This window comes from Mytilus galloprovincialis, chromosome 3 (genome assembly GCF_965363235.1).
Source record: "Mytilus galloprovincialis chromosome 3, xbMytGall1.hap1.1, whole genome shotgun sequence".
Lineage (NCBI taxonomy): Eukaryota > Metazoa > Mollusca > Bivalvia > Mytilida > Mytilidae > Mytilus > Mytilus galloprovincialis.
The window spans coordinates 87,122,763-87,138,777 of record NC_134840.1 but is presented as its reverse complement, the minus strand read 5'-3'; the positions used below and the strand labels follow the sequence as shown (position 1 = coordinate 87,138,777).

General features: G+C 30.8%; 2 protein-coding genes across 2 annotated transcripts in view; both read left to right on the top strand.

Annotated features, from left to right (window-relative positions):
* Positions 1 to 2,774: 2,774 nt before the first annotated feature.
* On the top strand, positions 2,775 to 7,245 carry LOC143069275 (uncharacterized). Its single transcript, XM_076243826.1, has 3 exons — positions 2,775 to 2,849; positions 3,403 to 3,502; positions 5,071 to 7,245. Exons 2-3 carry the CDS (start codon positions 3,406 to 3,408, stop codon positions 5,478 to 5,480), a joined length of 507 nt encoding a protein of 168 aa, XP_076099941.1. The 5' UTR covers positions 2,775 to 2,849; positions 3,403 to 3,405; the 3' UTR covers positions 5,481 to 7,245.
* The window catches only part of LOC143069269 (uncharacterized), a 425,535-nt gene continuing 413,094 nt past the window's right edge, over positions 3,575 to 16,015 (top strand). Inside the window, exon 1 of the mRNA XM_076243818.1 lies at positions 3,575 to 3,581. The gene's annotated coding sequence lies outside the window, so the exon portion shown is untranslated. The remainder of the gene's footprint in view (positions 3,582 to 16,015) is intronic.

Sequence of the window (16,015 nt, the reverse complement as noted above, 5' to 3'; positions counted from 1 at the left end):
ATTTACCTCAATTTAGGATAGACTCTTGAATTTTGAAGAGTCGAAATAGTATGAACGGATCATACCCGAAGGCAAATATAATACAAGCCCAAACCAAAAAATATAAACATGTCTAAATTAAAGACAACGTTCAAATCTATGATTGCATTGACCATTGATATTTTCCTTCGTATCAAAACAAATTTCTTGGTAGAGGGGTCTAAATACAGCACATAAAACATTGTCCATAAGATGATATATACTGGTCTAAAAAAGAAACGATGCACAAATTTGAACTTCAATTAATCATGAAATATAACGAAAAGGAAAAACTGTTAAATTATTCAATGACAAAAAATCATTTACAAAGCAAATGCCTATCATTAAAAGAATCTAGCAAAATTTGAAAGTTATATAGAAAATACCTAGTTATTGCATACAGCGGACAAATCTATTTTGTCAAGAATGATGACAAAACTCGGCACTTAATTTGGAAGATAAGAAATAAGTATTCAAATATTGGCCAAGGCATTCAAAATTTACAGCAGACCATGTTTAAGTTTAAAGTTTTTGTAATATTAATTTTGAATTTTTAAGTGAAAATACGATTTTCGAAATAACGCAATCCCCCCCCCCCCCCCCAAAAAAAAAAAATCTTTATATATGGAAAATACATTGCCTTGTATTGTTTCTTGTGTTGACTACACTATAGTTGGACTTTCAACTAGAAACCATTTTACATATTTTACTTCTTACAATTAGGGTACACCTTATTGTATAGACACATGTGTATTATTCCAGATTCTATGGTGACATCTGGATATCTTTTGTTTTGTTGATGCAAGCATGGGTCCATAGGAACAACTGGAAATCAATTGTAATACTTCCCACACGTTACAAACGTTTCTTTACGAAATTGTGAGACTTACCTTATTTTACGTTCATAACCTTCAAGTTCACTCTTCTTGTCTTTGAATTTTTGACAGATATTCAGAATCTTCTGTTTTTATCCATATAAAACCATTCAAACAATTTGTCCGCCAACCATTACTTTTCTTTTCATAGTATTATTACATATAGCTTCAAAAGCCATATTTGAAAATCTTATAACAATCCTTGTAATTTTTTAGTACTTTTTGAAAGAAACCTTTCATTTTTGTTTGCTTATTTAGTTCCTTTACTTATATACTTTCAATTTAAAATAATCTTTTAAAAACTTGTTATTTTGAAACAGAGTATCAAACATTCTTTTAAAGTAAGTCAATGAGTAAAAGGACCCGAGGACTAGGCGAACAATGTATATTTTACCTTTTGGAATTGCAGTTGTAAACATATTTGAGACGTGCATCGACAGAGATTGATTTGGCATTCTATTTTTTTTTTATTTCAGAGTTACTGATGATTCTTATGCAGCCGAAACGCGGGTCTGGCGTTCAAATAAACTCATCATAGATACCAGGATTAAAAATTTATATTTACGCCAGACGCGCGTTTCGTCTACAAAAGACTCATCAGTGACGCTAGAATAAAAAAAATGTTCGAAAGGTTAAAAAAAAGTACCAAGTTGAACAGCATTAAGGACCAAAATTCCTAAAAGTTTTGCCAGCTAAGGTAATCTATTCCTGAGGTAGAAAAGCCTTAATAAATGGTATCTATGTATGTCTCAATAGTCATACGTAAAAAATATTTAGAATCTTTTTATGTGTAAATTGTTATATATTAAAAACATACAATATTTATTTATTTTGCATTCGTCCTTGGTAACTATTATAATATATGTTATTATTTATTCATTTCTGTTAAATGCATACGACGTTCTAAAGCAGTCTTATATATAAAATGAACCACTAAAGCTATTTTAGTTTAAAATAAATCAGCAATACGATTTAATTTTTTTTCTGTATAATTTGTCTTATAAGATATACAGAAAACATCCATTTTTAATATTCTTATGTAATTTAAATAGTTTAGTTTAAACATATTGTAACTTTAAATACAATACTATATTAATATGAGCCTGCAATAATTCAACATATACAATACTTTACGAGCCAATTGAAAAATCTGAAACAGTAATAACGTAAAATTGATAATAATGATGATGATGACATGGATGTACCACAAATACACCCTTTCTTCAAGAAATCTCTCGGACCTTTTAATAAATTCGAATACATGTTTGAATTTATTGACGTTTTGTTCATACGAGAGGTTCGGACAACTTGACATTTATATAGCTATCTATACAGTGTCGGATACAATAGGTTTTGTGTTGAAATTTAAAGAAAATCATGTAAAAGATACTAAGGGAAAACCAACAAAATCAAATGTAAGAACAAATGAAAACAATAAGACCAAAACCAATAAGAGGAACACTATAAACTGATTAAACCCACAAAACTTAAGTCTTAAGTTCCTTCGAAAGTTAAGACATATCAATTAAACGTATAAGTTTACGAATGAAAATTGGTCTATTTTGATATTACGTTTTTTCACTACACATTTTATAAGGATATTGACTTGATATTTTAGCACGATGGACAAAGGTTGGCATTTTTGTGGTTTTTTTTCCTTTCAATTGTAAAGCACAAATTTCAAAAGATCTTATATATGAAATATCCCAACATGTCAATATGGTCTGCTAAAAAAGTCAATTCTGTCTATTCACATAATATAAAATTATTATATGAAATGACATGATGACGGCTGACCAGAAGTCGTCCTTATTGATAGAATTTACATCATAACTTGTTACAATATTATTTGGGTCTAAAATACACATGATCATGTGACATAATCAAACCAATTACATGTATATATAGAAAAGCGACCACAGTACATTCACTAACTAAGAACTATCTAACGACAAAGTAAGTATATTTTCTAAGCTTAAATTCAATGTACAATAATACAATTTAAATATAAAAAAACAAATCAAAATATTAACATTTGTAGAATTATTTCTTGTTATTTTTCAATGCCTTTTGGGTCTTTGCTTGGTTCAAGGTGAGTTAAAGGAATAAGAGAAAGTTAGAATGTTTCAGTAAAAAGAAATCAGAAATAGCACATCTTATTGAACGACCTACAAATGTTCCCTTTTAAAAATAATGACCCTTAAAAATTCGCAATTCAACTTAAAAGTTCGATGCTAACATTGATTGTTGGTCCTTCTTTTGAGGAAAAAATAGCTGTATAACTTCAAACAGGGACAAATTCAAATAAGTGAATAGTAAACAGATTGATTGGTATTTTTCTTCGAAACAAACAAAAACTTGTTATAAAGATTAGCTCTAGCTAAGACAAATAGAATAATGTAACTAATACTGTAATTGTTGTTGTTGTCGTTGTTGTTATTAATTCTATAAATACAATCCCTATTTGATAACCAATATAAATTACAATAATAAATTGATTTTTTTTTAGAAAATGAGATTCATCCTTGCTGTTGCCGTAACTGTTGCCTTAGCCGCTGTTGTATCAGCTGGAGGGTACGGACACGGAGGAGGAGGATATGGACACGGAGGTAAAGTGGCGATTCGAAAATGTCAACGAAACATTCGTTTACCGTATTCTATATATATATATAACTCGTCTAAACATCAACCCAACAATGTTAGATCTGTAAATTTGCTTTCGCAAATTTTTTGTTCTTCCCTCGCCGGGATTCGAACCCATGCTACTGTGATATCGTGACACCAAATCGCCTGCACTGCAGCCGTCCCGCTAGACCACACGACCACCTGGGCTCTACAAAATAAAGCTTTCAGTGGCCGTGTGTTACCTTTCCTCGTCAGTTTTAATCTAGCGGCGTACTACAGTACATGATATATAAGGCATGGAGATGTTATTGTTACAGATCAGCTCAATATATATATAAATATTGCATAAATAGCCATTCAATTAAAATCAATCGAATTTCTTCGTGAAAATATGACCGTTAAAAAAAATTAAGAAAAAAGTCGAAGAACTAACAAAGTGTAATACTACATTTTTAAAACTAAATAAGGTTAAAAGATAGGCTAAAAATATTATCTCAAAACAACTTGCGAATCTAATGCATTTACAAAATTGCATAATATGAACAATTGATACAGAATATTCAAAAAAGATAAATATTCTATAATTTCAGTGTCATAATTTATCAGAAATCTTCATAATAGTTTAAAATACATATGAATTTATTATATATATTCGTGGAAAAAAAAACAAATGGTACTTTTTCAATTTCCACAAAGATATTTTATCTGGAATCGGTTTACTCCTAAAACGATGACTACTGGTTTACAATTTGGTTTGCTATATACATTATTTTCGGCAACTTTGATTTAAGAAGCTATATTTTTAACAGCACATGTTGAACTAAAAATGATTAATGCGATATAAATATGCGATTAGAATTGAGGACATTTTTCATTAATAAATAAGTTTCGAAACCATGTGACGATCTGATTCACCGTACATCTTTTCATCTTCAAAATTTCTTTGAATGATTTGTCAAGTTCAAAATAGAATACACTTTTAATGCTACATTCACTATTTGATAATATTGAGATTAATGACACTTTCGAACTTAACTAAACGTTTGTATTTCCACTGGAATGTGGTTTAAGTAACTGCTATATTTCTTTTTATGTTTATCTACCACTGTGCCGATCTGTTTTTGGACTTTTTTACTCCGAGGGTATCATCAGCTCAGTTCAGGTGCAGATTACTGTCTTGCAAATACGGATATTGTTCTATTAGCATTTTCTGTTATTAATCTTAGAAAATCATCGGAATAAAGAAGTGTATCTTTCTCATACATAACTCTGATTCCGTATACGGGTCGAACTATAATGTTGGTCCTTAACTTATATCGGCTATTCTACGTTCATATAATTAGTTTTTGAAATGTCAAAGAATTGTCAAAGAATTGGCCACGAGGATCACAGAAGAGGTGATAGTTGGAACCGTTCATCATTTGCTTAATATCTAAACTGTTTTGTCATTAACTTGTGTTTTTTATAATTGCTAAGTTTCGGGATTATATTTTTAGACCTACATGGGAGTTCATAGTAAGTTTTGGTTTAAAGAACTTTTATATCTTTTTAGGAAAAGGATACGGAAAGGGATACGGTGGACATGGTGGCGGATACGGAGGACACTCTCTAGGTTATAGTGGTGGATATGGTGGAAGTATTGGAGGATATGGTGGAGGATATGGTGGAAGTATGGGAGGATATGGTGGAGGATACGGTGGAAGTATGGGAGGATATGGAGGAGGATATGGTGGAAGTATGGGAGGATATGGAGGAAGCATTGGAGGTTATCATGGTGGATTAGGTGGATCTTATGGTGGATTAGGTGGATCTTATGGTGGTATGAGTGGATCTTATGGTGGATTAAGTGGATCTTATGGAGGTTTAGGTGGATCTTATGGAGGATTAGGTGGATCTTATGGTGGATTAAGTGGATCTTATGGAGGATTAAGTGGATCTGGAGGATCATATTACCAAGGTTAATCTTCATATCCTAGAATATCCAAGTCAATCTATTATTCGCATTGAAAATTAAGAAATGTCATGCACATTTTACCGGACAATTGCCTTTGAACTATTCAGAATTATGATTAGGAATGAAAAATACACAGAAGTAACATTTAATGTATCAAGATAAGGAGTCATGTAATGAGATGGAATCTCACCTGTTGAAAAAAGGAAATGAAATGAATTTAGATATAACTCTTTCAAACTTATGGTTCACATTAAAGCTTCATTTAAAGAGGTAGGGTAAAATCATCCCTGTATTTCTCAAGGTTAATATCTAAAAATGGTTAAAACCGACTACTTATCAATTATTAAAGATTATATTCCTAGCGAAATTAATCAATTATTTTACATTTTTGAATTAAATAAAAATGTTATTCAGAGTTGTACATTCCTGTTGTAGTCAATGATGCATATTTTCGAAAGTCTTTTTTTCCTAATTTCGCACTAAAGACCTAACCATCATTAATAACGTTATATTTGAACTACAAATCAATTCGTATTCAACTTATGAGTTTGAATATCGCATTGCATATTTCGCCTCTATTAAACTTCACTTTCCGCATAATTTTAGTTTAGATTTTTGGTTTCCTTATAACATTTTGGATAAAAAGTAAAACGGAGATTGTAAGATAAGGTAACTTATTAACTGGCGTAATAAATTATAAGCCTGGTACCTTTGATAACAACTTGGTCCCTTGAAATTTGAAAATAAAACAGTTTATAGATCCACCAAATAACATCCTTCATGTCAGCATAAGACATTAGTATGTCGGACATCAGTGTTGAATGCTTTTTTGATATTGTCTTTGAATATTAGCTTCAAACTTCTAATATTTAGAGCACAACATGAACAATGCTAAAAAGTAGTTCATTTTAAGACATTTTCATCATATTTAGATATGAGTAATAGCCCTTCTCAAAATATAGATTTGCTACAAATTATTATTAAAATGATGTTTTAAGCAGCTATATGTATTTATTATTTAGTAACATGATAAAAAATACCTTTAGATGTTTTATTCGTCGATGATACCGTGGATTTTAGAAAAGATTCGACGACTTTCCGGAATTTGCCCCGATGTGAAATAAATAGGATAAATTGCCCCTACCTCGTTGCAAATTATTGTTGAGTAACATCTTATGGGTGGTGTACACACTTAGGGGAGTCTTTATTTAAATAATCATGAAGAGAATAAACACTAGTGAGTGAAGATTTATCTTAAAAACAACATAAACATTATATTTTATTATGCATGAAAAAAAAATGTTTGCTGCGTTAAAAGACGTTTGAAAGTTCTAATTTATTTTGTGTAGTGTATACAAGCATTATTTTTAAATGAGCATATGTCATTTTCAATGTATACACCAAAACTTTTTGATCGCAGATTATTTTAAATTAATAAAAAGTCCTGTATATCAAACTATTGTATATGGTGTTATTTGATACACAGATTTAAAGGTATTTAATGTAACTAAAAAACAATAATAGGCACTTGTATTTTTTTTTAACATTTAATGACAGACTAGATGATAAATTAAAATATAAACAATGTATGACATTCGAATAAGAACACTTTTAAAACTAAGTGGTGGCCTTCTTATATTAGTAAGATCTTGGCATTTGTTTTGTTCATTGACTGGTAAAAACATACAACTCAATTTCATCTGTATTCTGTTATTTGTTGCTGTTAATTTTCACAGAGAAAAACACAGAATAATAAAAATGTGACAATCACAATATGTTTGATGTATTTGTGTGCCTTTTTTGTTCGTGAATATTTTCAAGTGCTGGAACCGTTTTTAAAAATATCTTTTGGTGCAACGATACAGAAGAGTATGGTTTTATCGAAATAAAAATATTTTTTTCTGTTAGAAATTGAGCTAAAAACTAGTTCGAAAGAATTTACTCTAAAACGTTTTTAGATTATCGAACTTTTTGCGATATCGGTCATAATGAACTTTTTCTTCTTTGCCGCGTTGTCAGTTTATTTCCGACTTTTGAATTTGTTCTTCAGCATCTTCGCCTCTCTTTTATTTCTAGCACGTATCAGGAAATCGGTGTTATATGAATATATAACATGTATCAACCTGTAGAAATGCGATGTAATACTGAGGTCGATGCCACTGCTGGTGGAGTTTTAATTTATTCCACATCATCATCATCATCATCATCAGCCCAGTAGTCAGCACTTCTGTGTTGACATGAATTATCATTGATATGATCATAATTATAAACAAACCGTTTACAAAACTTTGAAATGTTAATATACTTAGACATTTCTACATCAGGAATAGATTATTTTAACTGTTTTGGCCACACTTTTCGGAATTTTTGGTCCTGAATGCTCTTTAACTTCGTATTTATTTGGCCTTTTCAACTTTTTTTAATCAATCGTCACTGAAAAGTATTTTTGTAGATGAAGAGCGCGTCTAGCACAAGTACAAAATTTCAATCCTGTGTATTTACAACAACTAGGTCGATGCCACTGCTTGTGGAGTTTCTATTCCTCGAGGGTAACATCAGCCCAGTAGTCAGCATTTCTTTGTTGACATGAATTATCATTGATATAGTCATAGTAAATAAACTGATTTTTTTTCAAAATGCTAAAGGCTTTTCTACCTCAGAAATAGATGACCTAAGCTGAATTTGAAATTTTTTTATGAATTATTAGTCCTCCATGCTCTTTAACTTCGTACTTTACAATTATCATTGATATGGTCATTACTATAAATAAACAAAGTTTACAAAACTTTAAAATTTTGGCCTTGTGTTTTTCTTGGCATCGAACATACAAATAGTTTTGATGATACCATGTTTTTATCTGTTGATTTTTGTAGTTCCGGTTAGTTTTGTCGGTAAACAAAAACAAACAGTTTATGTATACTCTTTAATAAATACTCAATCATATGTTTCTTCGAATGTATAGCTTGTTCTTTCATACATATCAGAATGAACCGCATCAGTTAATGCCACGGGTGGTCTAAAATTAACTTGAATACATGTACCTAACCGAAACTGTCAAGATGACGAACAGCAAAATACGCGTCAGACTGCTTTTAATCTTTCAAGACTGAGCTACAAATCAAACCAAATATCTTTCGAATGAATTTATGCGCTGTGAAGAATAAGCAGATATTGTTTCGTTGTAGCCAGTTGCAACTGTCATGTTTCTTATGATAAGTACAAATCCCATTATAAGTTTCATTCGGTGATGTCAAAATCAAATATTTTTTTTATTTAGTGATTGGTAGTGTACCACATTTTTTTTTACATTTTACCTATTATGTCTGTTTGTTTTGTTCACGCATCGTTGTCAATACAATGGAACTTGATTCCGGATCACCTGAGATAACTCCAAGTTTTTGGTAGGGTTCGTGTTGCTTAGTATTTAGTTTTCTATATTGTGTCATGTGTTCTATTATTTGTCTGTTTGTCTTTTTTATTTTTTGCCATGATGTTGTCAGTTTATTTTCGATCTATGAGTTTGACTGTCCCTCTGGTATCTTTCGCCCCTCTTTCATACAAGTGAGAGATTTAGCTAGCTATAAAATCAGGTTCAATCCACCATTTTCTACAACAGAAAATGTCTGTACCAATTCAGAATTATGACAGTTGTTCGTTTAATGTGTTTGAACTTTTGATTTTGCCATTTGATTAGGATTTTTTTTTATTTGATTCCGTTTTTGATTCCGTTTTGAATTTTCCTCAAAGTTCAGTATTTTTGTGATTTTACTTTTTTTAGAACATATTTGTAGTCATCTGAGACACAGATGTTCCATAACGGTCAACAAACTGGAGTTGGTTTCATTGAAAAAACGTATGACTTACTAGATCAGTCGTAATAAATGAACAATTCAGTATAATTAGGATCAATCATAGTTGTTAGTTTTTTTTGTGAACCGACTCCTGCATGGTGATTGCGTCCGTATAACTTTTCCAGAGATGTCTTAAACCTTACCACTATCAATGATAGCAAACATAGTATATAAAACGAGTATAGTATTACTCTGTATGTAGGGACTGTTGTAACGCTACTGCATGTAAAAGGAAAGTTAACAATTTGGAACTTTAATAAGCCATTTTGTCGCTAGGTTTTGCTCTCGATAGACCCTCATTGCAATTTATAGATGTAACATAATAATATCAGATAGACTTAACGATATATGTGGCATTGTTTATTTGAAGAATAATATCACGGTACTTTGTTAAAAGCTGTCGACATAGACTGGAAATGTTTGCTTGTACTCGAATGACATTAAAAGAACTCGCTGTTGATAAAATCAATAGTTCCAATGGTTTTCTTGATTGTAGACAGGTCAGAAAATGTTTTCAATTCTGCAATTGATAATACAATTCAATGAAATTAAAATTCATGGTATTTATATATATATATATATATATATATATATAGTTTCCCTTAAAAGATATTTTGCTGTTCTGATTGTGTAAGTTCTTTTTGTATCCCTACTGTGTATAATAAAGATTAAGTTCTAGAAAAAATCGCTGAAATCGGTATTGTAAAAATAAATAATGGTCGATATAGTATGAGCAATGAATTAATGAAAACATTTTAAGATGATTGAAATATCTTTCATAACCGTTGCCACAGTACTGACTACTGAGTGTCTGATACTCCAGACTATAATATTCCACCAACAATTATCTGGACCTAGTGACAGTATATATAATACATGTAATATCATAATATGTGATATATTCATAGATAACACATTTAAGTTCTAAGTTGATGTACTTGGTTTCCCTTTTTATTTTTTGTTTGTTTGTTAGGTTAGGGAGTTTATTAGTTGTGCCTTATTTATGTTTATCAACAAGTATAGTCTAAATAGAACTGTATGCGACTGATATATTTTAAACTACGTAATCTAGCTCATATATCTGCTACAACCAAGAGTACTAACAACAGTGCATAAGTACGTAGCAAACAAAAACGTCCAATTAGCGACAATTTAACCACAATTATGACGGACGCTTAAAATGGCATAAAAATTGACAACATTGTAAATAAAACTAATAATTTTAACCAATCAGAAGACAGAAAAACACCAAATTTATTTATATATATATAAAATGCTATAAAAACGACCAACCAGCAAATTTACTATGTACCGGATCGTCTAGAATAGGCGATACTATGCAGATAAGGAAAAAATTATATCAGTCTAAAGATTATATCAGTCTATATATATATATATATATATATATATATATATATATATATATATATAACAAATCTACTCACTGTTTGAAGTCCAAAATTTTCATCAAGTAATATTTTACACTTTGTAAACTATTTATATGTTTTACAATCGTTCATCAGGGGAAATGTTAGTAACTATACTTCCATAGGCCACATTACTAACACTTTCTTCTACTACTTTTTATAATAAAAACCTGGACAAAACAGTTATGTGTGATTTTCGTACCTTATTATTCTATTTTAGAAATTGATTTCAAATAGCGTCACGACAATATCCAATGGAGCCCACCGTCATTTTACATTCAATTTATGAAAATTTAGAAGTCTTTCGAATAATTCTCAAGAAAATATTTCAATGGGTTTCAAAATGTGTTGTAAATATACACACTGCAGTTATTCGTGAATAAATTAAAATATATATATATATTCTACCCTTACATCTAATCACAGCGGTACAAAGTTGACTACCTTCAAATTCCTTGGGTATTCAAAAGACAAACCTGAAGCTGGGAAAATATAATATTACTTTTTCCTCTCCATATAAAATCGTGGTATGAACTAATTTTATCCAGAGAATGTTGGCCAAAATATAATGTTGACAATACACTCAATTTGGTGACCGACTTTATTTCTGTACTTTTATAATTTAGCGTCAGTTGATTTTATAAGGATTAAAAGAAGATGCACATAGAAATGTTTATTAGATTTGTTCATATTGCTTGGTTGAATACAAGTTTTTCCAAATGAAACACGATTTCCGACTTTTATAATGCTTCGATTGTATAAACGATAATATGACTTTTGTGCAATCTCAGAAATCAAATATTTGCTAGTCTTATTATGATCTTTTAAAATCAAACACACTTTGATTAATATAACTTTTCCTGGAGACAAACTGATTTCAAGTTTCTCAAATTTAATCTTAGTAGGTACGTCTTAATTAATATCGGAGCATCATAAAACCATCCCTCCGAGTAAAAGTCAACTTTAATTATGTTTTATTACATCGAAACGCATGTAACATTCATATAGCCGTAAATAACAGTTGATGTAACATGACCAAGAATCTAAACAAGAGACTAGTTTATTTCCAAGTTTAATGTATCTGTTACTTGTACTTTTGAATATTTGAAAAACAGATGACAGAAAAATCAAAGATACACCATATCAGAACATATACTACAGCTATATCATCGCAGCAGGTTGGAGTTAAATGCGTAGGTTTTGCGGGTGGGAAATCTCTCTCCCTTTAAGGAGACACTTTATTTGCAAAAATGGTCTTTCGTAAATTATTTGTATGTACATTGTTAATCTGACCTTATTTATGCGCGTAAATTGTATAAATGTTTCCAGACAGGGCAATAAATTATAATGAACATGATTTTAAATGTGCAGCATGAAAATACATGGTTGTTGTAAAACTGAAAAATAAGATACCGACAAATTATTATCTAAAAAAGTAGAAATAGCTAATCTAGATCTACATTTGAGTTTTCTTTTTAAATTAAGATTTGATGTATATAACAAACAACTAATTACCAAACTCTTACAAATAGTTTATGTATTCATATATGTTTATTGTGTCACACATTATAAAACTGAAGTGTCTTGAATACATGGAATAACATTATCAAAATAACACATAGTTGGGAGGGTCATAGAGCCGATTGTTACCCCGAGAAAACACAGGATGATATATGTCTTTCCGAAGGGTACAATCTAAAATATAGCCCTCTCAGATATGCGTTATTTAATCTTTATATTGAATGTTCTGTTATTACTGTCTATAAAATTTCCAATCAATGTAATAAACTTTGAAGTCTTGTACATAAACAATCATTTGTATTTATAAAAGCGGACCAAAAAATCGTCGCAGTCTATTTTAGGGTCTCCGTGTGCTGTTGTTTGTTTGTCTTTTTCATTTTTAGCCATGGCGTTGTCAGTTTGTTTTAGATTTATGAGTTTGACTGTCCCTTTAGTAAATTTTTGTTTTGGGGGCGGGATGTTATATATCAGTATGTATGGTCAGATTATGTTTCTGTATGTAAGAGAGAGTTGTTCCCCTTTTGTCAGTATTTTGTATTTATGTTTGTGACGTCATCTTTGTCTGATTAAAATGTAGAAAATGGAGAAGATGTGTTTTTATGTGTCCGTATGTGATCGCCTCCATCCATGCTACCAGAGCTATTCCCCTAGTCTGTAATATGCCCGGACAATACATACTGATATATAACAGGTATCTTTCGTCCCTCTTTTATATTAAAGTATTTGCAACGGGATCGAATGAATTGTCTCCATCGTATTGACCAATCAGAACCTGGCATTTTGACATGATGTATATAACTAAATAAAAATACACTTTGAAAACATCAGTACCGACAAGCCATACTTGCAAGACAGACACAAATTTACAAAACATACTTAAAATATATACATATAACGATTATTTCATGTCTTTAAAACTAGCAAAATTATACAATAACGAAATGCTCTCGCACAGAAGCCTGCAGTTCAGTAGTCGTCGTTGATTCTTCTTCTTCTTCCGAATACGGGAGTAGACTCCTAGGTAGGAGTGTAAAACTTCCCGGAATTTGTGTGCTATGTACATATGGACTTAATTTAAAAATAATATGACAAAGAAAATCGTTAACAATAACATATATTATACATTATGTACAGTGGCTTTGTAGTTTAATAAGTTGTTGCGGATCCTTCAAATGTTAGAGTGGATATGCCACTTTTGAAGGATTCCAGGCTGGCAGACATACCTATTGCTTTAGGCAGTGAGTTCCAGTCCGAACTAGTGCGAGGATAAAATAAAAATTTATAGAAATCTTTATTTGTTGATATTTGCCTAAATTTATGTTTCCCCCTAGTACGTCTATCAGATATTGTTAAATTGTCCTTAGGAACTTCAACTAACCCCCAATTTATTTTATATAGCATAGTTAATCTAGCTTTTCTACTTCTTATTTCTAAATTTTCCCATTCCAATGATTAAATTAAATTTGAAACTGCTCCAGGTGATCTGTCTTTATAATCATTGAAGACAAACCTGGCTGCCTTACGCTGTACCTGCTCAACCTGAGTGATGTGTTTCTTTTTGTACGGATCCCAGACGGGAAGAGTATTCGACAACTGGACGGACAAGCGATGTACACGTAAGGTTTTTTAACCTTACTTGTGCAGTTTTTCAAGTTCCAACGAAGAAAACCTAAGGTTTTATTTGCCTTACAGGTAATATTGTTGATGTGTGTTCCCCAATCAAGATCATGGCTTATAGTTACACCTAAATTTTACTGTTTTTTACTGCTTCTAAAACATGATTGTGCAATATATAATCAAAAGCGGAAGGTTTACTTTTTTTACAAATATGAATTACATAACACTTCTCAGGATTAAAATTCATTTGCCAGTCCTCTTCCCATTGTACTAAACTAGATAAATCTTTTTGAAGCAATTGTGCATAAGAACTGTTATTTACATTTCTATACAATAAACAGTCATTTGCAAAAAGTCTTGGATTGCAAGTTACATGTTCGAGTAGGTCATGAATAAAGAGTAAAAATAATGTTGGGCCTAAAACTGTTCCCTGAGGGACACCAGAGTCAACAGCTAATTTTGAAGATTTGACACCATTTAATAGTACCTGTTCTTGCCTGTCAGCTAAAAAGTCATTTATCCAATTTAAATTTTGATTCCTAATACCATAATAGTCTAATTTCTGGGCTAATCTTTGATGGGGGACTTTATCGAAAGCTTTGGAAAAATCTAAAAGTACAACATCTATTTGATTACCATATCCCAATGATTTTGCAAGATCTTGTATACTGATGATGTCTCACAAGACCTTTCACTTCTAAACCCATGTTGACTATCATTTAATATGTTATTAATTGTAAGATGTTTCCTTATGTTGCTTGTTAAAATGTGTTCTAGAATTTTGCAACATATTGCAGTTAATGAAACTGGTCTATAATTAATAGCGTTATGCTTGTCACCTTTTCTAAATATTGGTACAACATTAGCCTGCTTCCAATCAGTTGGGATTTTACCAGTATCAATAGATTTTTGGAAAAAGAATGTCAAAAATGGAGACAATTCTTCTGCAAAATTATGTAAAAAATATGCTGGCTGATTATCAGGGCCAGTGGCTTTAAGTTTTTAAGTAACTTTAATAAACTATTATTACTAATAAATATGTCTGGCATAGTGGGGTGGGGACTTGTCCCTTTATTTGGCATAGAGGCTGTTTCTTCGGTAGTAAAAGCCTTTTTAAATTGTTCATTTAGGATGTTAGTTTGTGTATTCGGCTCACCATATAATAAACCATCCTTTCCTCTTAAAAGGTGAAACTCCAGATGTTTCTGTTTTTTTTTTTTTTTTTTTTTTTTTTTTTTTTTTTTTTTTATAAATTGCCAGAAAGATTTAGGTTTTTCTTCTAACTGGGGGCTAATTATTTCTTGCATGTACGTGCTTTGGGCTCTTCTTATTTCTCTTTGAGCAGTAGCTTTTAACTTATTATATTTATCTTTATGTTCTTGATTACCAGTTTTTTTAGCTTTGTAAGCTTTACGTTGTTTTTTTACATAAATGGTCTATATCCCTATTTGCCCAAGGGTTGGTGTATTTAGATTTAGTTATTTTGCTTGGTACATTATCATCTTTATTCTATTACTACCTTCTTTGAATTTATTCCATAATTGGGCAATATTTAAATTTTCATTAGCCTGAGATATAAGTTCAGATATAAAATGAGATTTTTGATTTTTTTAATATCAACCTTTTTCCATAAATAAATTTTATGTTGTGATTGTTCAGATATTTGGGGCTTGCAGATTGCATCCACTAATACAATTTCATGGTCAGATATACCTGGTATAGATTTTATTTTTGTTATCAATGCAGGTTGGTTTGTGCAGAAAAGGTCAAGGATATTATCTTTCCTAGTTGGAAAATCAACCATTTGTTCAATGCCTAAGTTGTTCAGCATATCTATAAATGCTTCGTTCAGCTCTTTAGTATACAATGAGCCAGATATATTTTGCTCCGGCCATTTTATGTCTGGAAGGTTAAAGTCACCACCAAGCCAGAAGGTGGAATTTTTTAATTTTAATTTAAGTTCATTAATTTCAATGATCATTTATTTCAGATAGTCTATATCTTTTTTATTTGGTGGTCTATATGCAGAAATAATAACTAAGGATTTAGTATCAGTTATATTAATTTGGGCAGCAATAAGTTCTACATTTTTTCTTTTATATACTTCTTGGCAAATAATACCTTTTT

Excerpts from the sequence above, each read along its gene's own strand:
- LOC143069275 (XM_076243826.1), top strand. The coding sequence starts at position 3,406 with ATGAGATTCATCCTTGCTGTTGCCGTAACTGTTGCCTTAGCCGCTGTT. Across the intron at positions 3,503-5,070 it reads AGGAGGATATGGACACGGAG|GAAAAGGATACGGAAAGGGA; the intron begins GTAAAGTGGCGA and ends ATATCTTTTTAG.